Below are 25,639 nucleotides of genomic sequence, written 5' to 3'. Positions count from 1 at the left end.
AATGACCGTTCATTTAATTTTGGAAAGCGCTATGAGCCCTTCACTGATCTAGCCCACTTGTTCCCTCATCACTAATAATTCCCCACTCCACATTAGTGCTCTGGTGACAAAACATGCACACACACACACACACACACATACACAGAGAGAGACACATAGTTTGTGTTTGATGTGAGGGAGGTGACAGACAGTCGAGCCCAGGCACCCGAGAGCAGAGTAGAGTGGCTCTCCAGCAGGGACGCTGACGTTCACACTTAAATGCTTTAATAGGACTAAAGTAGACAAAGGCCGCCAGTGACGCAGTAGGAGCTATAATGGGCTTGCCACATTGCAGGTTTACTGGACCCTGCCTATTGGACAGCTATTTCCAATCCCACAATCCCTCATCAGCCTCAGGAAGCTAGTTATAAATAAAAAGTGTAGGTTAATCTCCGCTAACATGTCCCAGTGAAACGTTTCTGTTTTGTTTTTCTGACATGCACCAGGGCAGGTTGACCTGAACTTCTTTTCAAAAAGATACTGGGAATTAAACATGTGTGTCTGCTCCCTGTAATAGAGCAGAGAAATGTGCTTGTATTTTCTACATTTGCAGAACAACTGAAGCATAAATCTGTGTGTACGTTTTGTCGTTTCTATAAAAAAATGAAGTAAATCAAAAAATAACACTAAGCCAGACATGATCTTTAGTCATCCTAAAGGCAAAAATATTAAATATAGTATTTTGTTGTGTAATAGTGGAAAACACACACGAACATTGCAAAATGCACAGGGGCCTTTTAATTTTAGGATTTGATGAAGAAATAGAATATAATAAAATAGGACTTTAAAATAGAAATCCCTTTGTCATAATAATTGTCATTCACGTGACAGCTTTACTTCCTCTCTTGATTAATTATGCTTTAGCCTATGACTAAGGCCAGCCTACGGGGTCAGAGCTTGTCCGGTGTGACGGATACTGTGACAGATGGAGCTCTGGGTCTTTAGCCATCCTTACCTTGAACTTGAAGGCTTGTTATCGCTCACATATCCGACATAAATTCCACCATAGTCTGGAGTTTACTTAATCTGTAAGGTATCACTCGCGTTATAAACATTCACTCAATCATTCGTTGATTGTTTTGTGCTGTTGGTATTTTTTTTGTAGAAGCAATTTTCCTTACTATTGTACAGATTATATGAAGATATGTTTTCCATTATATGTTTTCTATAAAAAATAACCTCCCCAAAAACTGTAAACACTGTTGCTGATGGCTCTGTGTATAAATAATCAAATCAGCCAACATGCTCAAACATTAGCCCCAGAGTTGTGTTTTGTGTCTGGGCTAAGCCTGCAAGCTGTGCATTTCCTTCTTGGCTTCTTGGTTTGTGCTTTGATAAAAAGGATTGAGGGGTTAAATGTTTGTCCAGCTGAAACAACACAGTAAAACTCCTTCTCTGTGTCTCTGTAGCCCAGTCGTCAGAGCTCGGGACCTAAAAATAGCCATGCTGGCTCCACGCCCCTGGCTGGGGGACAGGTCAAATTATGAAGGAAGATGAAAAATTTAAAGGCACAGGCTGCTTGGCCACAAACCCAGCCCTGCATCAGTGGTCAGCTAAAACATGTGACTTGGCTTTTATGGGCTACAGTGGGAATATATAGATCTTTGTCTTGTAATATTAATGAAAAACATCCAAGTATATATAACAGCTTAGTGCTTGAATTTAGAATTTAGGTTCTATTGATTGTAAATGGGGAGTGTAGTGTTTTGTTTGTTCTTAAATCCTCCATTAAACAGTATCAAGAGTGTTTCAAGGGAATGGGATTTGCAATCCTGGAAAAGTGCTCTTGACACAGTTTGAGAGGTTTATGTAATTACGATCATGCTGTTATGGCATCTTACAGTTGGCTTCCTTGGTTAGCTGAAAGCATGCTTCCTGAGTAGCATCACTGCCCTGAATACACACTGAACCCCACACATATACCGAGCTAATGCAGTGAGGTAACACTCCACATGTTAAATCATCTTAAATGAACACTCTTCTGTTCGTTTAAGATGTCTCGCTCGTCTTAACACGTCCTGTTGCGTTTTTGTCACACATGCAGATTACGCCTGAGAGCACCGGTGTTTGGTTGCATTTGTCGAAATACCCCATCGCAAAAAATTGTTAATACACCCTTTCACTGGTTTTGTGATTCATAATAACAGGCAATCAGTTGCTTTGCAAAACGCCTGCTATCAAGTGCACATGTAAAGTTTCTTTCCCTCTCGCGGGTACATCAGAACAAAAATGCATCATTCCATCCATATACCTGAGAGGACAAAATGAAGACATAAATAGAGTGAGTGTGTGAGAGAGAGAGAGACAGGTTCAACAAATCAGAAAAGAGAGAATAGAGGATTCAAGCCTCCATCTGCAGAGAGGGAGTCAGGAGACATGCCTTCTGGCAGGAGCTGAAGAAGACAGCTGTGTTTGGTGTGGTATTTTTAAACGCATCAATGCTGCTCCAATCCCTGCGCCTCGCCTGACCTATTTTTAGCCAGGGCTGGCCATTGTTCTATTTCTGTCACCTGTGGGCCACGCAGTTGTTGATTCACATGCAAATGAAGCTTGCTCCCTCCCCAGCTTGCATTACTGCCTCTGCGCGGTGCTCAGTACACACTACACGGCTTTCCTAGCAACTCAGCTTTACATTTTTTCTCAGTCTCTGATCAGACACTTTGCTGAAGAGAGAGGAAGAAAAAAATCACAGAGAGTGAGAGAGAGAGAGGCAAATAGGAAAAGAAGCTGGATTCTTCTCCAAACACTGTGTTAGTGTTTGGAACAGACTAAAGCAGGGCACCCGGGAGAGTACCAGCCCTGCAGAGAGAGTGTATGCTGCTTGTGTTATTGCGCTTCAGTGAGAGTAGTTTCTCAGAGGAGGAGACAGAGGAAGGGAGAGAGTTGCCTGTTGTCGTGGTCTCTCCCCTGGAGTGGCTGAGGGTTGGCTCTTGGTGTCAGGAAACACAAGGCTTGCAATGAGACTTGAGTGCTGAGTGGAGTATGCTGCAGACGATTTACGAGGGCGAGTCAAGTTTCTCCATAACAGAAGGGCGCGTTGGACACCAGCAGTTCCCCAACCCGAGCAAGATGCACAACGTGAACAACTCAGGTGATCACACAGCCTGGCGTTTCCACTCCCCTTGAGGAATGCCTTATCCTTTTTTTTCCACCTTCTTTGCATCCCAATCTCTGTCTCCCCTCTGTCTTTAAATCTCTTCCTACTTCCCTGCTGTCTTACATCCACTGTGCCTCTCGTGCACACATTCGCTCTGTCCTTCTCTCTCACTCTCCCGTACTCTCAACTCTTTGCGCTCGCCCGATCTCTCTCTTTCTGTGCGAAAAGAGAACTCAAAGCTTCTCAGCACAGCAGCGTGGTACGACCAGGCACTTCTTCCTGAATCGAGGTATTTAAGCTTGCGATAACATGCGCCGCTTTAAATATTGTGCTTCTCTATTTAGACGCAGAGGACGCTTTGAGTTAAAAAGTGCTCTGCTAAAATGAGAGAATGTGTGTTAACGCTGTTCCCATGCTCTGCTTGTCTGAAACGAGTCAGTGTGAACATGACAGGGATGCTGTGTTTTTCAAGCTTCCATGTCAGCATGCACTTTTCAGGGAACAGGAAGAACTGTGATAGAAATACTGAGGGGACATGTGAAAGGTTTCTCTCTCGACTGTTTCTATTTCTGACCTGAGAATTGAATTGAGTACATGACATCAGTATGAGTAAGCTCTATTCTCTGTATTGTCGAAAGATGAGTCACACCGTATTTGCATTGGGTTTTTGTTTTTTTTTCCCTCAAAGCGGCTATTGATAAAATTCAAAACATGTTTGGAGAAATTAGTTTAGAGTTAAAAAAAACTCCATTCTTGTTTGGATCGCTGGGAAGCATGAGTAATGGCATACCATTACTTAATTTAATGTGCTATGACCACTGAGTTGTTACTACTTCTGAAATAAGCCCACAATGTGAGGAACAGGATGTTGAATAATTTTAGTTTCATGTACAGTAAGATTTTTTTTAAGCATATCCAACAAAAAAAAACAAAAACACCACCAAAAACCCAGAGTGAAATGTACATTTTAAAAATACCAAAAAGATTCAGGTAAGCAAACTGAAAACACGAAGAGGCAGTGGGGTAAACGTGAAAAGATTTAAAAATAAGTCCCGGGGATGACACAGAGATGACACATTCCACGTCTGTCAATAGAGCAGGTTATTTGACTATCAGGCTACAGGAGCAGAGCTTTCTTCCTTTGACTTTAGCGGCTTACGAGCCAAACAACAGCTATACAGAGCGCCTGAAATCGGGCTCCTTGCTTATTCTGTGGGTCAGCTATTCTTAGGTGAGTTATTTTCAGCTTATGGCATTAGCCTGCTAAGATTAGGCGTCTGTGCGTTATCATTCCATCTCAGCAAGGTCCTGATATAACTATGGTTTGGAACAGATATTTATAGAGGATTCTGTCATTTTTCTGTTTAATTTGTTCTTTCCACTTTACAGCAAATCAGTCCACAGTGAGTAACATTATTTGTCTAAGGAAGCTGCTCAGAGGTGTCTTTCCGTGAGTTTACTGCGTGTTGTGAAAGAGTTGTAGACATAGCTGGTACAGTGCCTTTAGACACGGGGAGAGCTCAATCATTGGCTGTTTAATTTTCATGACACTCTATCTGTGCGGATTCTTGTTGATGACGCGGTCCTTGCACTGACTGAATAGGTTTGTTGTGAACTGTTTTCTAAAGAAAACTGCTTGACCTTTTATATGATACTGTACTTGTCTGCCGTTTCAAGCGGATCGGCAAAGAAAGAGGGCTCCGTTGCATTTTTGTTTTGCTCAGTGACAGCACCATCAAAGTTGTGATTAAAACAGTCTTCAGATGGGCTCTTGACAAACAGGGAAAAAAAGTAATTAGTTTTCCCTGCATGTAAAATATTAATGGGGACCTTTCAGACAATAACAGTGGCCTACATTTCAAGTCCCCTTGTCCATATCCTTGATCTATTCATCTGTGTTTGAAGTGCTTACTGCAAAAGAGATGGTTCAAAATAATACAAAGAATTTTATTTTGTTTCACTGCATGAAAATGACTCATTATGAGAATGAACTGATTCTGCTTCTGAAATGTTGTAGAAGTGTTATAACAGTTTGATCATCAAAAATTAGAAATACATTGGACAAGATGCATATTTCTCACTGTTTATCTCGATATTCATGTTGTTTATGCTAATGGATGGTTAGAGGGTTTGCGGTTGTGCAGCGAGCTAAGGTAATTGACTCTTGCTGATTGATTTATTTGGAATTTAAGTGACTCTAGGATCAGCTGGCCGTGTTACAGAAGGACTTCCCAGTTGTTACTTGTCCTTTGCTGGGCTTTCTACATTGTGCCTGGATAACAGTTTCATATATATGTTGTTTTATAAGACGATTAGCTATGACGGTAGGACGGGAGACAACTGGACTCCTGGCTCCTCTCAGTGAGAGGCCTGTGGTGGCTCAGCTCAGTTCTCTTTGTTAGTAGATAGCCTGCAGACCGCAGCTCTGGCTCAGCTGCAAGGACGAGCCTGAGTCTTAAAAATAAAGACCTGTTTCCTGGTTTAGACATGCCAGCTGCTCAAAATAACAAGGCACTTAATGAGAGATCCAGCACCACATTGCAGTCCCAAGCATCAGCTTATTTTTGCCCTCAAACATCTTCTGTATCTGGTTCTATTTATACTGTCAGACAGGGAATTTAGATCAGCAACCCTCTCTGTTTCACACGAAACGTTCACAACATGCGCGGTTAAAGTGCAGTTCATAGTGTTTCATTATTTTGATGCTCAAATGGGCAAATAACTAATAAAATGCAAATTATACATAATGGTCTAGGAGCAGTATCAGCAAAGTGAAGATGGTATCCTTCTTGTTGTGCACACTCCTGTGGTTCAGTGGAAAAACACAACTACAGCTGCACTTGTAGTGATGTTTCTGGCCTTGTACGGGTTTTAATTTCATCAAGCAAAAAAAGCAGTTGTTGGGAAAACTGGTAGAAGTCGAGTTACATAACAGCAACAATCTCTAATGCTGCATTTATATGAATTTCATACTTTTTATTTGCTGAAAATTTTTTTACGCTAATTTATTGATCTTAACTTTTAGAATCAAAGTGCTAATATTTACAGAATATTAGCACTTGGTTATTTCATTACAGAATTGTAATGAAATAACTGAATGTGTTCTGAATAGACTCCATAGTACATGTTGCACGAGTGCTATTGTTATTTAAACACATCTCTGAAACTAGACTAAGCCCCAGATAAGCCCTAAATAAGCATTTATGTTAATACTTGTTAACTGGTTTACCAACAGACATTTTTGAACAGAAGTGAGTGAACAGAAGCTTTATGTGCCTTTTTTCTTCAGTCTCACACAGTGGCACCAGAATATACCCTCAGGTGCAAACAGCTGGTTAAGAATACCTGCAGTATTTATAGTCAGGAGACAGCGTTTACCATATTAATAACTCCATCCTCATTTTAATAGTCAGTTTAGAAGCTCTCAAAAAATGCTAAATCATTATTGTAGCCTGGAAGTCAAACAAAGCCTGCGTTATTGATTTATTGTGTTAATATTTTGCAGTGTGCATCTTCATATGTCTTTTGGTATCCTCATGTGTAATAGTAGTGTCACTGGTGATGTGTCTCTCTACGATGGGAAGCCTGCTAATGTGGCCTGAGGCAAAAAAAGATAGCCATCCAACATCTCAAATTAAGGCCGTGATTGTCACCCTAACCGCCACCAAGGCTAATGAGAGGCAGATCGGTTATAGAAATAAACACTTTGGGGACACTGGCGGTGCGACGCTGCACTGGGAGTGTGGTCACAGGCCATGAGTCACCCAATCCCCCCTTGGCAGGCCCTCCACAGGGAGGAATTTGGGCACGGGGCAGGGTGCTTGTTGCTCCCTTGTGCTAAAAACAAATTTGGGACCTGTCATTCATAAATCTCATGTTTACCACTGCCTAGAGACACTTCTGTGCGCTTTATACCAATCAAGACTCATCAAAATTATCCATGATCTCCAGTCAGACCACTGAACCAGAAATGGAAGGCTCTTCCTTGTGAGTGATCATTTAGAAAAAGGACCTGAAAGTTACATAAATGTGACACTGCTCTTTTATTTTTGCCCATGTTAAATTGAGCAGGCGGCCTCACAACTGTGACAGCCTCTCGCACGTTGTCTATATTAAGACCCTGCTCAGAAAAGCACTTATATTTAGACCTAGTTACTGGTGGTTCCGTATTTTTTTGATACAGAAACAGCACATTTCGGTTTGGGTAGTTTCGAGGTGCATTTTATTTAAATGCATCTATATAACTGTAAATTTACAACAGCGGAGACGATATCCAGGGCTGTTCACGGACGATAATATTGATGATGAGAATTGTTAGTTGCAAATTGTACTTTAAAAAGGTAGATGCTTCAGTGTGGTTGGAACAGTGCCACCCTTGCTTTAGGGCTTTACTTTTTTCCTTTAACATTGTCTTTCCATTCAGCTTTATTCTTGCCAACAGAAACCAGACAAGAATAGAACAGGCACATGAGGCTGTTAAGGTTTCCTCAAGGGCCATCGCATACAGTCCTGGTTATCAAAGGTGGCTTAAGCTTTCATGGTCCTCCTCCTCTCTCCTTCCTCCCTCCCTCCCCCTTCCCATCATGTTAAACCACTGTCTGAGATTTTGTGATGGAGACTCAGCTTGACGTGCAGATCAAAGTGGAGGTCCTTAATGCCAGTCGCAGTAAGAGTACGGAATGAAATATGAGATTAATTAGGTATCACAGTGGTGAATTCTCTCAGGCAGCAGGTGTTTTTTGTTGCTATATTTAGGTCCATTATGAAAAAGTAGCACTAATGTTGTCTGACTCTCCGAACCCTTCGACGGTTCACAGGGTCACGGCTGCTCCTGGAACAGCGTCCGCTACAAAAGAGTCCTTTGTAAAGTGCTTACAAGCCATGATTAATATTCCCTGTCAGACGGGAAGGGTTTGTTCTACAGGTGCCTGTTCTCCGCGCCTGCCGAGCTGTTGCCCTCTTCTGTCTTTTGATTGGAGCTGTTTTTAGAACACAGAGAGGAAATATACAGCACGGGAGTCCCCTCAAGCTGCCTTCACTTTTTTGAAAATGTTTTAAGACAACTTATCACCTAACCAACGATTCTCTCCCAAATATGCGTGTGTGTATTTGTGTGTGTGAGAGTGTTTGTGTTGGTGGGTTTTGTAATGCTTTCTCTCTGTCTCTCGCTCGCTCTCTCTCTAGTGGGGACTCCTTTCTTATATAAGAGGCAAAAAGCTGATATAATAGTCAACATGTCACATTGCCAATGTAGGCAGAAGATGACATGCAGTGAGACTCGATCACTGCAGAATGGGGAGACATAATTACGTCGCCAGCGTTGCCATGGCAGCGGCAAGTTACGGTGGTGGATACTAGGGTGTGGGGTTTGTCACAGACCAGGATTGCGCCACTTGCTTTTATGTTTCTATTTATAATCATCACCGCCGCATACACATGGAATGGTGGCAATGAAAAACAGGCTACACGGCAAAACAAATGGACGCCAGTGAGCTTCACAGCATCAGTGAACGGGGTGGGGGTGGAGGGTGGGGGTTTCTGCTTCCTAACTGTTGGCTACTGGCTCATTTTTTAGCAGGTTTAAACCTTTTTTTTGTGGCATTTTAGTGTAAAAAGTATTATTGCGTAACAGAACCCAACGAAAGATTATTATTATATGAAGTGTCAGTTTTCGCTCAGCTTTCAAAGAACAGGTGGTGTGGTATTTGTTCTCTCAGATGTGACCCTCGAGAAGATTAAGGCAATGAATGCACTCAATAACTCTCCCCTCCAGCTCCACTGGAATTTTAAGTAGCTTTGAATATTTCTCTGGTTTAAAAATGGAAGCGGCATTATACAGTCTGGACAATGCGTATCTTCCCTTGAATGTCACACCATGATCAGCATGACTAACATGTCTACTTTTCTAGCGATTGGACATTTTTATTTTATTCACTGGCCAAATGTACACACGAATACCTTTTATAATACCTAAAGCTGGTTCATAGATGTGATTCTTCAGAAAAAAAATGTTACTTAAACTGGATAGAGTAGTGTGGATTAAAGCAAAGGCAAAGCAATGAGGAAAATATTGTACTATCACTAAACATCCTCTATGGAGAAGAGAGATGAAGTAGCCCTGTCTCCTATGTTCTTAACCAGCAATCGATTTTCTCTGTGGAACAGGCTATATATAGAGCTTGGAGACCAAAGGGATGCCCTCTCACTTTGTATCTGGCAATTACTTATAATAGAGGCAGCTCTTACCAATGCGCACATTGCAGCATCTGCACTCGAGAACAGAAAAAGAGAGATCACAGAAGCATGGATCTGCAAACTTACAGATTCCCAATCTACTTCACCTTAAATTATTTATGTTAAAAAGGGATATCTGCCTGACAGAATCCCTTTATTTATTTATCAACTGGGAAGACAGGGCTTATATAAATACTCTACATAACTACTTAAATATTTTGTTCCAAATGTCCATATGCAGCTACTCCCAGTAGACTCTGCGCTGACGGATGTGATCCCGTGTTTGTTTATAGAAACTATTATAATTGCAGGTTTCTGAGGATCATGGGATAGAATTTGCTTTTCCTTTCCGAACCTTGTCTTTCTCTCCTCTTTAGTCTTCACTTTGCTTCTGTCATCTGTAACTTTTAAGATTCCTTATAGATTCCACAAAGCCTCCTCTGATTCCGACTTGAGTTGTTGAGGGTACAATTAGGACTGACAAATCTCTTTTTGCTCTGCCGTTTCTGTGCCACAGTGGATATTAAACCAGACGTGCCATTGGCTGTGGAGCCCTTGTCTCCTTTGGACCTCCGCACAGATCTGAGGATGCTGGGGCCAGGCTCGGACCCAGGACTGTGGGAGAGGCAGCTGCAGCAGGAGCTGCTCCTCATTCAGAAACAGCAGCAAATCCAGAAGCAGCTGCTAATCAGCGAGTTCCAGAAGCAGCATGAAAAGTTGACCCGTCAGCACCAGGCTCAGCTCCAGGAGCACCTCAAGGTTAGAACAGTTGTACGGAGACACAGCACAGCACAGCACAACACAACACAACACAAAACAACACAAAACAGCATGACATATAGCAGATCACTAGAAAACTGTATAACTAAGGAAAACATCAAAAAAAGTGCAAAAAAGGGGAAACAACTCAGCGCAGCAGGGCAAAGTGTTGAGCAATACATTAGCTCAGCATGACTTTAGTTTTTTACCGTCAAACACAAAGTTAGCCATCACTGCAAAATAGAAAGTGCAAAATTTAGCCAAAGCCACTGTGATTTATTTAAAAAAAGTGCTGTGTTCTTGCTGATGTGATGCCTACATGCTTCCCAGCTTCAGCAGGAGCTCCAGGCCATGAAACAACAGCAGGAACTTGCAGAGAAGGAGCGCCGTTTGGAGCAGCAGCAGCAGCAGCAGAGCCAGCAGGAGAAGGAGCAGGAGAAGCATCGACGAGAACACCACATTTCCAGCCTGAGCCTCAGGGGCAAGGAACGCTCCAGAGAGAGTAAGAGCTCGACACCGTCACCGCTACCAATAGTTTTTTAATATATTTTTTAAAGGACACAGATGAAAGCAAGCATGGGGCCACACGTTTTAACCCATCAATCCTTTTTTTAACACATCACATTAGCTGAACGGCTGAAGCACAATATGCATACAACAGCTGGATAGGAAAGCTTTACTACAGTAAAGCTTGGTGTTACACTTGTTAAAATATTCCCTTTGGACCAAGAACCTCTTCTGTCACCACTATTATAAAACTTTTATAAATGTGGAAAGCATCACCTTTGTAGGCATCATGAACCTAAATATTTATTGTAATAAACACTTTCACAAAATCTTTTCCAATATCTGCTGTTATAACTAATAGATGTACTATACAAAACAATAAAGATAAGTTAATATAAACACATTTTACCTCTTAATCTTAGTCAGGCAGATGCTTTGGATATTTCTGTGCTTAGGTTGGTGATAATCAGTTCTCAGTCATATTAGATGCGATACAAAAGATAAATAAATACAAAATCATGGAAAGTTTAATTTTCAGACTGCACAGGTGAGCGTGACTAGAGGAGAAAGTGCCCTCTGGCTATTGCTTTTCTCAGTATTTGCTCAAACTGTTGGATGACGTCTGGCAACAAGGTAAACCACGCAGCTCAAATGTGCTTTAAACATCAGATAAAACGAAACAATAAAACAATAAAGCAATGATGGCAGCGATACTTAACCAGCGAATGACATAAAGTTGGCAGGTGACATTTAAGTTTAGTGTTTAGGGGAAAATGTCTTTGAACAGCACAATGAAAATCGAGCCGGATATAGTATTTCATTTCTGTTTTTACCTTATACCTAATAATAGATGAGATTTATGACTTTGTCAGGGCAAAGTTGAAACTGTACCCTGCAACTGTAACCACCTGATTTTTGAAAGAACATCTCTGTGCAGGATCACTCTAGCAGGACTAATATAGTGTTCTTAGACCACTAGGGGGAGATCTTCCTACATAATTTTGTTGGAGAGTCTAGTAAATATATTCGAAAAGGATTATAGAGAAGAGGGCAGATCTGAATCTCAGTTTTATGGTGAATGTGATATAGAAACAGATATCTGAAAGCAACAAGCATGGAATTATATGTTGTTAATCATAGCCCTAGGTTAACCCCAATCCCCTCCGTTCCGTGTGTTGGTCTCACAGGTGCAGTGGCTAGTACGGAAGTGAAGCAGAAACTCCAAGAGTTTCTGTTGAGCAAATCAGCTAAAGACTCTGCTAGCAATGGAGCTAATCATTCTTTCATTCAGCACCCAAAACTCTGGTATACGTAAGTGCTTTCCACTGATTTAGAGCCCGATAAAATGCCATGTTTGGGTCACACAGAAACATATATTACAGCTATTTGATTTATTCTTGTATTAACAGGTCCTCTCACCACACATCACTGGACCAAAGCTCTCCACCTCTGGGCGGCACATCGCCCACTTGCCAGTATACTCTGCCGTCGCCCGTAGAGAGCAAGGACGACTTCCCCTTGAGGAAGACAGGTTTGCTAATTTGCAAATGCAGACACCACTGAAATAAAAATGCAAATACATATGAATACTGTACATACATAAATATACAGCCATCTAATTTAACTATTTCAGTGTGCTTTCTTCTGCTAGTCATTTTATTACTTTCTAAAGATTAGGCTCATTGCGCCCACCCCCGTGTTTCCTCCAGGGCTCAACACAAAACGTGCGAAAGTTAACTTGTTTTTTTTCTTTTTTTGTCTTCTTGATTCTTTTTTTGGATCATTTTAAAACATGATAGACAGACACGGGCACTGCAATTTTCACATGTTTTTCTTTCACAAGCATAGATCTGCTGTTTTTTTGTGCTAATATTAGCTTGCCAATATTAGCTTAACAAGGCCCACATTTTTCCCTATGTTATAATAATAAACCCAGTTCAAAGGCCTCTCTGAAGCTGATTAGCGGTAAATGAAAGAATTATGGCAGAATAATTTCTCCTGACTTACGGGCTTTAAAATCTATTTAAAAAAAACACAGGTTGTCACTAAAAAGCAGCTCAGGTTTGTTGGTTTAAAGTTTGAGGAGTTCCTGCAGCTCTTGGTTTGCAAAAGCATAAAAGCTTGCCAGGTTAAAAGCTTCATAATTTGGCAATGAGGTTATCAAATTATATTGTCTTCTTTTCCCTTCTGTGTCTCTTTTAATTACACTGGAAAACAGTTCTACTTGTTGAGTTATTTAACTACAGGCCTGTCGTGTTGTGCGTGTACACAATTTGGAGATCAGGAAGAAGAATTATACCTTATAAAATAAAGCCAGTTCATGTCAAGAGCAAATATTAGAAAGGTAAATGAAAGCTGTGTGAAATTTTATTTATATTGCATCTTGATCTCTGATGTGCGTTACCGTTTTGTGAAGTGGAGGAGGAATATCTCCTCTAAATATCTATTTACACTTTTGAGACGTACCTTTAGACAAAGACACGATGTAAGGGGTGCAACAAGTGGAAAATCATTTATCTAACACAACAGAGAGACTGTTTATGGCATTGTTTGCATTTCAGTGCGAGTACAGAAAGGCCCATTTAAACAAATAAAAGGGGGAAGGATAACAGTTCGTTCTCCCCGCTTCTCAGACACATTCGTGCATCCATTTATGGCTCAGTCGCTTGCACTGATAAATCTACTTCTAACCCTCTAACCCTTTGGATTCCTGGATCTATATGTGGTCATTTCCTGCTCAGGCCTTCCTCCCCCACTTCCTGCCTGTCTTCATTAAAGCCCTCTGAGAGCTTGGCACGCGAGGGGGATGCACAAAGGTAGTGTTGTTCCCCGAACCACCGGCTGTCACTGATAGCTGATTGGCAGGTGTTGCCGTCTTAGAACTGGCACTGGCAGGATGAACCTCGACAGGACTGTTTGTTTAAGCAAAGATAGCTCTCTCAAAACAAAGTGGAGAAGACTCGAGTGCGCCGCGTTAGACTCCCCGCTGCTTCAGTCGGCCGGGCGACTCAGCATCCTCTTTTACTCTTTGACTCTGAGGTTAACGATGAGGTTTGCGATGCATGTGCAGCGTTTATTTCACAAGCTCATAACTTGGTGATCAGTAGCTGTCTTTTCTCATATTCAAGTAAGCTTTTTGCATTTAATTCCTCACCCTTAAAAAAGGGAACCAAGTGCTTACCCTAAACAAATGTTGTGTTTTTTAGGAAAACCTTGAAACCAACTGAAATTTAGTAAATGAGTAACAGTGAACGAGTGCAAACCTGTTAGATTATTAGTCTCTAATTATGACTTCTGCTATTAGGTGCCCTGATAATAGTTGGTAAATCTTGCCTAAAAGTAAACAATAGTGTTAGTGTCATTGTCGCTATTTTACTCACTCAAGTAGTTTAAAGAATTTTACATGATTAACTTGTTTACTCGGTATATATCCTCTTTGTTTCAATTCCTGGTACTGCAACAGGCCGAGGGCACGCGATAGTCTGTGGCAAGAATAGTTGCAGCTTAGCAGTAAGAAGTGCAACACCCTCCCTAGTCTTGACCCAGTTACTAAATGTGTGCATTCAGCAGGTGCAGGAAAGATTTTCAAAAATAATCCTGCAAAGGTAAAACTGTAAAAAGCTCCAAGTAAAACAAAGTGAGGTTTGTGTGGAGCCTCTCTGTGCTAAGAATATAATCGGATTTTTGTATCTGAAAGATTTATTAAAAGAAATTAAGGTGCTGATCCTAAAAGATTGAACGTCTAAGGTGAAAAGGAATGCACCTTTGGCTAAAAAAAATGTTTCTGAAATAATGAGCACTATTATTTTTTTTTCTGTTCAGCATTAATTAAAACAAGGATGCCCAAAACAATGCATAGCTGGCCTCCTTATGTAGAGAACACACACCTTAGCTTTCCACTCAGCCATCTGTCCAGGTCCAATCTCTAATGGGTACAAGTGCTCACAGTGACAGCAGAGCTAAAGTTCTGATTAAGTGGCGATAACGTAAGGAGATTGATTTACGACCGCACAGTAATGTTGTCATTAACTGAGACGTCGGAACAGAAGTGACCCAGGTGCTCAGAGTTTATGCTTTTCCGCCGCCATCATTACCTCCTGTTGCACTGCGTATCCGGGCTTTTTTTTTCCATAGAGACCAGTGAGAAAGTGTTTGTTCACAAGCTGCTGTCTGGCGTTCCCGTGGCGACCAATTGGGATGCGTAGCTTGGTGGCAGCAGCGTGTAAAAATAGAAAGCAATCAAGGCAGCAGGGCGTGAAGCAAATTCATAAGACTCCCAACAGCGTTTTCTCTCCATTTATCTCTCCTGCCTCCTTTCTTCCTCCCTCGCTCTCTTTCATTCTACCTCACACCCACAGGATTAGAGGTCTGTGCCACGTATTAGGGAAGAGGGTTTTGCTGCTTTTGACAAAAGCCAGAAATAGCAGCATTTGGCCCACTCTCCTAGCTTTGCCCCCATCGCTTCTCCCTCTCCTCCTCCCCGCAGTGTTCCCTATGTAAAGTATATCTGTATATTGTACATGTCGGAAGGCCTATTTAATTATTGATCCGCTAAATAATTGAAACAGGTTGGCTATTGTGTAACAGAGGGTTTACATAACTTTAGCACAGCTTTGTGCTCTGGCTTTCAGTCAAAAAATCAGCTTATCCATTCTGCTTATTTATTTATGTGTGAAGGTAGCTGCAGTTTTTCATTCCTAAAAGGTTGACGGGAAGTCTTTGCAAGACATAACTAACAGAGTCACGGTTCAGTGGTCGTAAAAGTGTTGCATCCATATAAGCGATGGTTACATGATTCAAAATGAATTCCTTTCTATGATTCATCCTCTGGTCCTTGTTTATCTCTTTCTTCGTCAAATGCGTCAAAGATATAGTTCTTCCAACAACCTTAATGATCATGTCATCAGTACTTATTTAAAGGGTCTATTTGTTTTTTGCTTCCCATTCTTAACATTTACCTCCAGTCTGTTTATCTATAGGCATTGATTTGCATGGCAAAAATTCATTCTCAGTTGCCAATTTTTGTCAAACATTTGTAGAAAAAGTCATCTCGGGTATCTTACAAAAGTTTGGTGATTATATTGAAGCATTATTAGAATAGCAGTCTTGGACCAGACCATTCCTGCTGAGTAAATTTGACCCACTTAAAAAGTGTTCAAATAAAATAAAATGAGCCAAAACTTCAACATTTGATCAACATATTTAATCCATAATAAAGAAAAATGGGAAAGTCTGAAAGCATTGTCTGTCATGAAGGATACTGGTGGTCAGCGCCGAGGGGGAAGTGCATTAATAATAAGTCTGGATCACTTGAGGCCAGGCTGTGTGTGAGTGAGGCTTTTTGGTAATGTGCTCTGATTGTGTATTTGGGTATCTCTGGTTCGCATTAGGAAGAGGAGAGTGTGGGGAGAGCCTCAAACATCTGCCATGTTTTTGTGTTAGTTTAACTGTTGCTACTGTATCAGACTGTGGTCACCAGGGCGGCAGGTAGCGGACTATTTCACTTAGAGCCTGTGTGTTGCTCAACCTAATTTAGTCCAGATGAGGTGGAAATGGGCCCAATCCTGACTCATTTAATTTATCTGAAACCTGCTTGGAAATTCTACGAAACTGAAGTTGTAACATGTCAGGGCATGACAACAATGCTTTTTTTTGGACATATTTATATTTCGTTTTAAGTTAGTCTTGTTATTTATTCTTTCATTGATACATTCCATTACTGAGGCTGTATAAACACATCCTGTTTGAATACACTCACATGATAGCATAACTTATCTCCATACGATCCAGACTTACTGAAAAATGTCTTTTATTTTTAGCCTCCGAGCCCAACCTAAAGGTACGATCCAGACTGAAGCAGAAGGTGGCGGAGAGGAGAAGCAGCCCCATGCTAAAGAGGAGAGATGGAAACATCATGACCCCTTACAAAAAGAGGGCTTTGGAGCTAATGGGTGTGTAACATAACCGACTACGTGTTGAATTCCTTTTTTTCTGTTACGTGTGCAGACAATCTTCAATAGCTTATTATCACTTCTTATAATATTATCTAAAAGCAACACAAGCATATGTTGTAGTATTATAATTACATGATGGCTATTGCACTTTGATGTAAAAAAAATACCATTGTAATCAGGCAGCTGTGACCATACGCATTAAGCTGTCGTGAGGCTTACAGCTGTTTTGCTAAGCCTCAGTGCATGTGTGTTGTGTGCAGAGTGTGAGCACGCATACTGTGTCTAACTCCTTGATGTTTTGTAGATTCTACGCCCACTAACAGTGCCCCTGGCTCTGGCCCCAGCTCTCCCATAGGGGCTTCAAGTGCCTTGGGGGCTGAAAATGGACCCTCCTCTCTGCCTACTACCACAAAAACGGAGGTATGTTTATAAATCATACACACTGCAACTGTTGTGCCAAAAAAATAAAGCAGCAGGGTCTAAATTCTTAAGCGTTTCTGCAGGCATATCATCTGAATAGCAAAAAATAATCATTTAAAGTCAGGGCACTAAACGGCTCTCTGCCCTTCTGCTTGCAGCTATAAAAACAGCCAGTTGTCCCTCCGTCTGTTACACTTCAGTGAAAATGGCTCCCTACACTGACATTAAATGGGCACAGCTCGACCCACATGCTGATTGCCCATGTTTTCTTTTATAAAGATGGCACTATGTAGGAAAATAAATTTAGCCCGTCTTAAAATGCTAAGCGTAAAAGCAGCTAAGTGTACATCTTTTTTCTATTAAACATTTTTTTTTCTTTCCAGATGTACTTTAGAATTCGTTTTATGCTTTGCAAAGTAAGAAAATCTGTAGTTTGACTGCAAGGCTGCTGTTGGCTTGTCGTTGTGTTCCTGTCACCGGCCTGGCTGCATTCCTATACTGATTTGTTCTGAGGCGTTTCCCAATAGATTCATGGCTGAGTTACTGACCGGAGCTCCCCTCAGATTGAGTTCACAAAGCAGGCCATTATAAAGTGTGGCAGATATGACACATCTCTGAACAATCTTAACAGAGCAGCTGTGTTTTGCTTAACCATCACTGTTTACTCTCCCTGGGACCTCCAGTGACACAGAGAAGGGAGAGACGCCCTGACATCGGGCTGAAGGTTGGGGCTTAGGGAGACAGTCAAACTGTGGATTTTAATTGATATCCCAGGCACTGGTAGCCAAAGACACCCAGATGCTAACAACATAAACACACAGGACTGCTATTGTATCGGCCCTAGCCGGGGCTCTCATGCGAGACACCGGTGGACTGCGGGGCTGCTCATGGACCTCATGCCTGTTGCAAAAGCAAGGCGTGTTTGTGCACCGTTACATTAGGTATCCTTTTTCAGAGGGAACAGGTCCCTCGGGTCAAATACGGGCCGGATATCCACATACAGGTCACTGAGTACTGGTAGGGGTTGGAAGGATAAACATGGCTGTTCCAAAACCACATGCTGGTCCACTGCTCAGCTGGGTACAGGAAGTATGCCCCATTGCTGATGTTCTCAGAGAGAGTAGCTTGAGGGTGGGGACTGGGGAGTAGGAACAGGCAGAGGGCTGGCTAGGGACTGAGGAGCTGAGGATAAAACGGTAGATTTAGAGGTTTGCATTGCTTTATAATAGCATACCATCCTCAGTGGTGCCATTATTTTCCTAAACGCCAAACATTAAAACTCATACCTCTTTGTTTGCAGTGAGGAGGGCTGTTATTTATCATAGGTCATTATGGTCATGGCTGTGCTCATGTTGGCTTGTGAAACTGTGCTCAGCTGGATTCCTAAATCTGCAACCTCCTGTTAAATTTTGTCTCTTTCTCTCTTTTGCTTTATTCCACATGTTTGATGTAGAGATGGCCTTCCCAGCCAAGACTGTTCCGACCAGAGGGCTCTGTCCCCATGCTGAGCTTATACACATCTCCCTCTTTACCCAACATCTCCTTGGGGCTTTCTACTGCATCCTCGCCAATTAGTGTGAGTACCACTTTTGCACACTTACTCATACAAGAAATCTTTCTGCATACACCAGTGTAGCCATTTAGTCAGCGTCAACGTTTCAACTCGCTCTGTAGGTTGTAAAACCTGCCATCAGTGACTGTCTGGGTGCACAGGTCACTGACCTGCGGCCCCAAATGATTTTATCGACCTTAGATAAATATTGTTCTGGGTCAGGCGTGCTCTTATCCTCCCCTGTTACCTCATTTATCACAGCTTTTAAAAAAGTCTAAGTCCACTCAAGTGCAGCTCCTGATAGCACAACACGTGATATATCATCTTTTAGTTCTCTGGCACATTCCACAGCGGTCTGTGCATCAGCTTCTTCTAACCATCAATGGTCCGATTTCACCCTTAGCTTTACTCATATATGCAACAAGAGCAATTTTCATTCATAAAAAAAAGCTATTATTGAAGTAGACGTGTTAAAGAAATGGTCTTAATAATAACATATACTTCATTGATCCCCGTGGGGAATTTACTCTCTCTGCATTTGACCCATTCACTCAGTGAAGCAGTGGGCAGCCAATAAGCAGGCGCACCAGGGAGCAGTGTGTAGGGACGGTACCTTGCTCAGAGGTACCTCAGGGGAGCCGTTCAGTGGATTAGAACCCCCAACCTTCCGATCATGACGGCGGCCACTCTACCTACTGAGCTATCCCTGCCACTAACTCACAGTTTACAGATTCACTTCTGTTTCCCTAAGATTTACAACTTTTTATCTTTACTCTTCTATCAGGCTGCTATGGGGTTGAAAGACAGATCAACAGAAATCAAGCACGGGCTGCCTGGGCACCTGCTGGGCCCTGTGCCCCTTCAGACAGGCCTGGAGTCTAAGGTGAGCCCCAGCCACCAGGCTCTCCTCCAACACCTCCTCCAGAAGGAGCAAATGAGGCAGCAGAAGATACTCTCCTCTGGTAAGATTGTGCCAAGTATATTATTTTACACATTGTACAACTTTATTACGTCATTTATATGTCATGAATTTGGGAGAAACTTAATAAGAGATTTTGTTTTTCTTTTGACAAGGCCAAGGCTCCATGTCATCACACTCTCAGTCCCCCCTGGCCATGAAGGATCGTCCCTCCAGCACTCGGCCAAAACTACCAAAACACCGGCCCTTGAACAGAACCCAGTCAGCACCGCTGCCTCAGAACACACTGGCTCAACTTGTCATCCAGCAGCAACACCAGCACTTCCTGGAGAAACAGAAACAATACCAGCAGCAGGTCCATATAAATAAGGTACAGTGCTAGTCATCAATATTAATGCGCACGGGAGGATTTTGACTTTCAAATATCTTTTCACAGCATTTTGTATTCCTGTTTGGGCCTCACAGGGTCTTGTTTTACTGCAGGGAGTCTGATTTAATCATTTTGAGCACACAAATGCTCCTCTATTTTTAGCCTTTTGTAAAAGCATCCGTGGCCGCTCAAGTTTACTGACCTGGGCCGTTGCCTGTTCTTCCCTGAAGTCCTTGTGTTATTTCTGCAAGGCCAGGACCTTTTGCCTGACTTCAAATGGGGAAGAAATCCTTCCCCTGCACTAATTTTGTTATCATAACTTAAGGCATCAGTGCTGTTCACATGCTAACTCTGTGAAATTCAATTCATCTTAGATCAAATGAAGAAAAAAAGTGCCCAGAATGCATTTTGTTCCTTTGTGGCAATATTTGTGTTTCTGCGAGCTGGCCGAGGCGACCTCCCAATACACTGAGTCTAATTATGCTGCTGAGGGACGTGTGTGAGGTGGCAGACACTGTGAAAGGCTGCATTGTGTGAGCTCTCATACTGATGTGTCCCAACACTCAGCCCTGCTAGAGCCATGGGAACCATAGAACAGCTTAAACCTTGAAATAATAAAAAGCACAAAGCTCCACAAGCTGGATTTTGGTGGTGCAGTACAGACGCACAACTTTAACAGTTTTTGTAACAAAACATGTGCCTGAAAGCCAAAAATTTGTTTTAAAATCATATTATCATCTTATTAAGTATTCTGTGAATCGGATTCTATTGGGAGGTTTGGAAGAATAGGGACATATTGTGTAGCAAAACGTGAACAGGTTTGGCTCTGATCACTCAGGCCAATGAGATCGCAAATAAAGCCTCTTTAAGTGGAGGTTATAAATGGCCTCTAATCAGGGATGAGCCCTCAGTGTTTATTGAGAGGGATCTCTGAAACATTGCCCTAATTAATTTCCTAGCAGAGGCTTGTCTACAGCTGCTTTGAAACGTCCTTTAGTGCCAGCAACAGTAGGGGGCACTAATGGAAATTTAGAAGCGCTTAGGGATCTTAGAAAGGGGCATGAACTCTGATTACTAGTGCCAAGCTAAGGAGGCTAATTCCTGTAGCTGAAAGGGTATTTATATACGGATTCTGTAGGCTGTAATGTTATTTGTTACCAGCCATTTAGAGGGAAACACTTTCCTGTCTGTTTCTGGAGCCCCCCTGTGGTCAAATAATCATATTATGGCACTGTTAGCTGCCATTGAGCAAAGCCCCAAGACACAAGTATGGAGAATTGTAGCTGTGATTGGTGAAAGAACATTTGTAATGGGAGTATGAAAAAGAAGAAGTGCTATGCTAAATAAATAATCCAGGTTGAGAGTGTAATATGATGTGCTCACAGATGCCAGTAGAGAGGATGCTGCAGGGAGAATGTTGTCTTATGTTTTCTCTTCTCCCTGCAGCAGAACTGTGCAGAATATAAACTATTTTTTAAAGAATAAAACATGATTTGCAGTTGGCAAGACCTTTTTACGTGTTAGGCTTTATTTTATAATGCAACTAAGTGACACTAATCCACTTTAATGGTCCAGTCACTGTTACAGAATATTTATTTATGCACATAAAAGGCAGGAATAATGGCTAATCTACCCGCAACCCTCCTAAATGCATCAGTCAGAAACATTTCATTCATAGGTGGCCTTACCTTAAACAGATATCGGTGTTTGATTGCGCTTGTCAAAAGAAATACAGAATTTAGTTTTCTATTATTCCAAATAATGTACATGTCAGGGTCCTTTCCAGCTCTAAAGTGTTTCTTTTTTGATCCAGTGTAAGAAAAACATATTTTTGTTGCAATACATGATGTAGAACCATGAAATACTTGAAAGACATTGTGTGTTTTATTTTAGTTTTTGTAGTTTTAAAATGGGGAATGACGTAGTTACAGGGACTGTGAAGTGTTTGCTTTATTTGATTACCAAATAATGACTGAGGTTTTGTTTTTTTTTTGCATGTCTTATTATTATTATGACTATAAATAGACTTATGAGGACAATACCTTTTGTTTTTAAAAGCTGCAAACCTCAAGTTCGAGTTATTTTTGCTTTTCTCTCATTGAAGATTGATTTTTGGCGACCGTTGACTGTGGGATAGCACCGTTAATATTAAGGCAATATGTTTTGCAGCTGTTGTCCAAGTCCATTGAGCAGTTACGTCAGCCCAGCGCACACCTGCAGGAATCGGAGGAAGAGCAGGAGGAGCAGCACAGAGAGGAAGTAGAGGGCATGCAGGAGGACAGGCTGCCCCCTGGAGGTGTTATCCGGAAGCACACGCTCAGCAGTAGCAGCAGCGGCTCGAGCAGCGAGCTCCCAGACACTCACTACGGGGTCATCAAGGTCAAAGAGGAGCCAGCTGATAGTGAGGATGAGGCTCTGACCAATCAGAGCTTAGAGTCAGAGCAGAGCACCTATCTCCACCAGGTCAAAGGGAGACTGGTGATAAGAGCCATGATCTGAGAGGGGAAGAGGATGAGATCACACACTTGCAACATTCGCAAATAAAGAAGTCTTTAAAAAGATGCACATCTGCAGACAACACATGCACACATACATACGCACACACACGCACGTGCACACAGCAGCTATTGCACAGTAGGCCAGCTCTCCTTGTCATGAGATATGACCCCTTTTCACTCAGCTGCAGCCTCACTCGTCCTACACTCTTAAAACTCTCCATTTGTGATTTTTTTGTGCAGTGATCTCTGTAAAATATGTACGTTTCACTTGTGTAAATATGAAAAAAAAAAAAAAAATTTAGACCGTTGTTTTTAAGAGCTGCTTTGGTCTTTTTGAGTCTGCTCAGCCGGCAAAACGTTGTGTGTACATATCCTGTGGATTCGGCATCAAAATGATTTCTAGAGGGACGTTTGAGCAGGTGTACAGCTTTAAAGAGCCACCTTTTGTTCCCATTGTGTATTTTTTTTGTTGTTTTTCTTTTGTTGTTTTTTGGATAAAATATTTGAATTCTCTGCTATCCACTCCATCATCGTGTAAGTCAGTAAGTCCTCACAGTACATACCGCATTGTTCTCGAAAATCTGTGATGATGTTCCATGTTAAATGGTCTCAGACCTGAAATAATAAACATCTGTCTTAGAAAGAATGTACACTTAAATCCTAAGGAGGACGCTCCCTTGGGTTGGCTTTTGTGCTGGGAGTGATATTGCCACTGCTCACATTGCAATTTGAAGGATAAAGCACTGTAGCCCTTATTGGGTGTGCAGACACATCCCGAGTCTCCATGTCTCTTACTCTCTTAGCAGTCCCAGAGCCGGGGTTCTGTGTTAAGCTGAGCTCTCCTCCCTCCGTCTCTCCTCTGGGTCCAAATCAAAGCTCGGCCCAGTTCCTGCCCAGCTTTCAGCAGAGGAGTCAGACAGAGAGAACGAGAGAGAGAGAGGGCCGGGCAGGAAATGCCTTCTAGAAGCCAGGAGTTGGAGTGATTCATGTGTGCAGGAATGTTGAGAGAGGAGGACCTAGGGTTGGAGGAGTCCAAGGGGCCAGGCTTAAGAATTGATTTACTGTCAAAGCGAATTACAAAGTGAGTGGGGATATGGTTAAGGGAGTCCTTTTTAAAGGGAATCGCTTCCTCTGTATTCCCCTGTGGCATGCTTACCTCAACATGCAGGTTTGATGTTACTTCAATAAAAAAAAAAATCTAATTAAAAAAAAACAAAACAAAAAAACTGGACGGGACCTCGCTTCTCCGTTATTTTTTGTGAACCCGTTTCCCCCGAAGTGCCCATTGCGACATGTATAGTCTGTCTTAAGGTGATCAATCAGTTGTATTGCATAGCTGTGAACCTTCCTGTTTCATTTATGCTGTCGGCTAAATGTTTTAAAAAAACAAAACAAAAAAAAAAACCATGAATAAAAACTAAAAGAGGTAGTGTAAGGTTCTGTGTTTGGATTCATGTGAAATCAAAACTGTCTGTCTTATACTGTACATTCAGATTGTCCAGTTTTAATGTTTTTAGTGTAAGTAAACACAATCAGAACAATGTGAGTCTTGTTCTCTTGCTCCTTTGATTTGGTTGTAATGAGAACTCCTTTGCTGCCAGTGGGTGTGGAGGTGGGGAGGTGCGGGGGTCCTGTGGTCTGTTCATAGCAGTTTGCATTTCTTCTCTTTGTTGCCTTGCGTGATAAACCTTTCTTTTTTTTTAAAAAAAATAAAGTTAATTTACCTCTGACTTTTTTTGTATTTTTTCTGATTATAAAGTGAAAGTAGAAAACATCATAAAAAAAGCCCCCAAAGCATATCCACAAACACTTAAGGTTTTTAATCATTTTGAAATTAACATCACAAACAGGTTTCCTAAATCATTAGCCAAGCTTGCTTTTCCCACACTACGGTCGTATTGCCCAGCCTTATATTGCAAGGAGATCTACTTTTTAAAGGGAGCTTAAGGGACTTTCAAAACATTTCTTTGATGTGAGCAAGCGAGGCTTCTTGTTGCGGTATTAGAACAGTCAAGATAAGGTGAGCTCAGAGCAGGTGATATATGACTTGCGTGAATACTTTTCAAACCAAGCTTAAGCAATTTCACAGCAGGCTTAGTTCATGGGCCTGACCTGATATGCTATACACGCAATGATGAGACCAGAAAACTTCAGTCACAGTCTAATGTTGCTCTCTGCAAAAATGCTACTCTGGGAACTTTCAAGTGACAGAAGCAGGAAGGCCTGTTTTTGGCGGTTTCATCTAAATAACAGATTTAAGAAAATGAATGATATAAAACAACAAATTTTACTCAACCTTTTCTTCTTCTTTTTTTTAAATGAAACTTTCATAAGAGCTCCTGGAGCATTTTCACAAAGGTGTAGAGTTACTTCAAATTAGGAAGCATTTGAGTTAAATTAGACACTGACTCTTTCTTAAGTAGATTCCATCTGTCTTGGGCTTCAGGCTCTCATGATTTTAAATGAGCTGTTACAAAGGGAGAAAAAATAACGAAGCCCAAATCCATCTGCGCTGCCCCTCCCCAGCTGCAGACAGGGCCAGTTGTAAAAGCAAACAAGCATTTTTAAAGGTGTAAGGAAGTAAGAACGACAAAAGCCTACCTATTTTCTCTAAATGGAATAAACTCTAAGTTAGCCCTGTATTTTATCACCAACTGTGCTATTTCAGAAAAAAATATTTGGATTGAGTGTGCACATACATATAAGAATGTGCGATAGTGGTGGTAATGATGACTTTGTGGAGTCATAAATTTTAAGGCAGAAAAGCAACAGAAAAACACATTCTTAGCTCCCCAAAATCAGCCAAATCATGAAATACTGTTCAGAGGCACTTGAGTAAAAATGGCAGAGACTAAAAAACACTCCAAACACTCAACTGCTGAGAACCCTCAAAAACCAGGGTTTATATACAAGGACTGCAAGCCATAACTGGAACGACATTAATCAGAGGGGTTTTTTTGCGCAGAAGTTTCCTTATTGAGAAAATAAACGTGTCTCCTTACAAGTAAAACATATTGAAGTTAAAATGATTTCTGATTAACACCAAGAATACAAAGTGGACGCAACTAATGAATGAAATGAAAGACTAGAAGAAAACCAAAAAACTCAGACCCATAAATAGAATTTGGATGGGTTAACCTGTGAAACTGTAAAACTCTGACTCATAGCTGAGAGAGCTACTGAACACATCAAGGCTGTCAGATAGATAGATAGATAGATAGATAGATAGATAGATAGATAGATAGATAGATAGATAGATAGATAGATAGATAGATAGATAGATAGATAGA

The 25,639-nt window shown here is 41.5% G+C and overlaps 1 protein-coding gene across 6 annotated transcripts in view; it reads left to right on the top strand.

The window, feature by feature from the left end:
• hdac9b (histone deacetylase 9b) overlaps window positions 1–24,079 on the top strand; it is a 38,253-nt gene extending 14,174 nt beyond the window's left edge. For 3 of the 6 annotated variants that reach the window (XM_014337607.2, XM_042223790.1, XM_042223789.1), the window contains 10 exons: window positions 9,888–10,129; window positions 10,460–10,631; window positions 11,815–11,947; window positions 12,046–12,167; window positions 16,456–16,587; window positions 16,895–17,010; window positions 18,464–18,586; window positions 19,347–19,524; window positions 19,637–19,851; window positions 22,021–24,079. In XM_014337607.2, the coding sequence (XP_014193093.1) occupies window positions 9,888–10,129; window positions 10,460–10,631; window positions 11,815–11,947; window positions 12,046–12,167; window positions 16,456–16,587; window positions 16,895–17,010; window positions 18,464–18,586; window positions 19,347–19,524; window positions 19,637–19,851; window positions 22,021–22,350 (1,763 nt within the window). In that variant the 3' untranslated portion in view covers window positions 22,351–24,079. Of the gene's footprint in view, window positions 1–2,396; window positions 3,131–4,395; window positions 4,540–9,887; window positions 10,130–10,459; window positions 10,632–11,814; window positions 11,948–12,045; window positions 12,168–16,455; window positions 16,588–16,894; window positions 17,011–18,463; window positions 18,587–19,346; window positions 19,525–19,636; window positions 19,852–22,020 lie in introns of those variants that run through there. The other 3 variants (XM_005934734.2, XM_014337605.2, XM_042223791.1) reach the window with 3 other exon arrangements.
• The last annotated feature ends 1,560 nt before the right edge of the window (window positions 24,080–25,639 follow it).

This window comes from Haplochromis burtoni, unplaced genomic scaffold (assembly GCF_018398535.1).
Source record: "Haplochromis burtoni strain Fernald_Lab_line unplaced genomic scaffold, NCSU_Asbu1 Contig_120, whole genome shotgun sequence".
NCBI classification, from domain to species: Eukaryota; Metazoa; Chordata; class Actinopteri; order Cichliformes; family Cichlidae; genus Haplochromis; species Haplochromis burtoni.
This window is presented reverse-complemented; position numbering and strand designations above follow the sequence as displayed.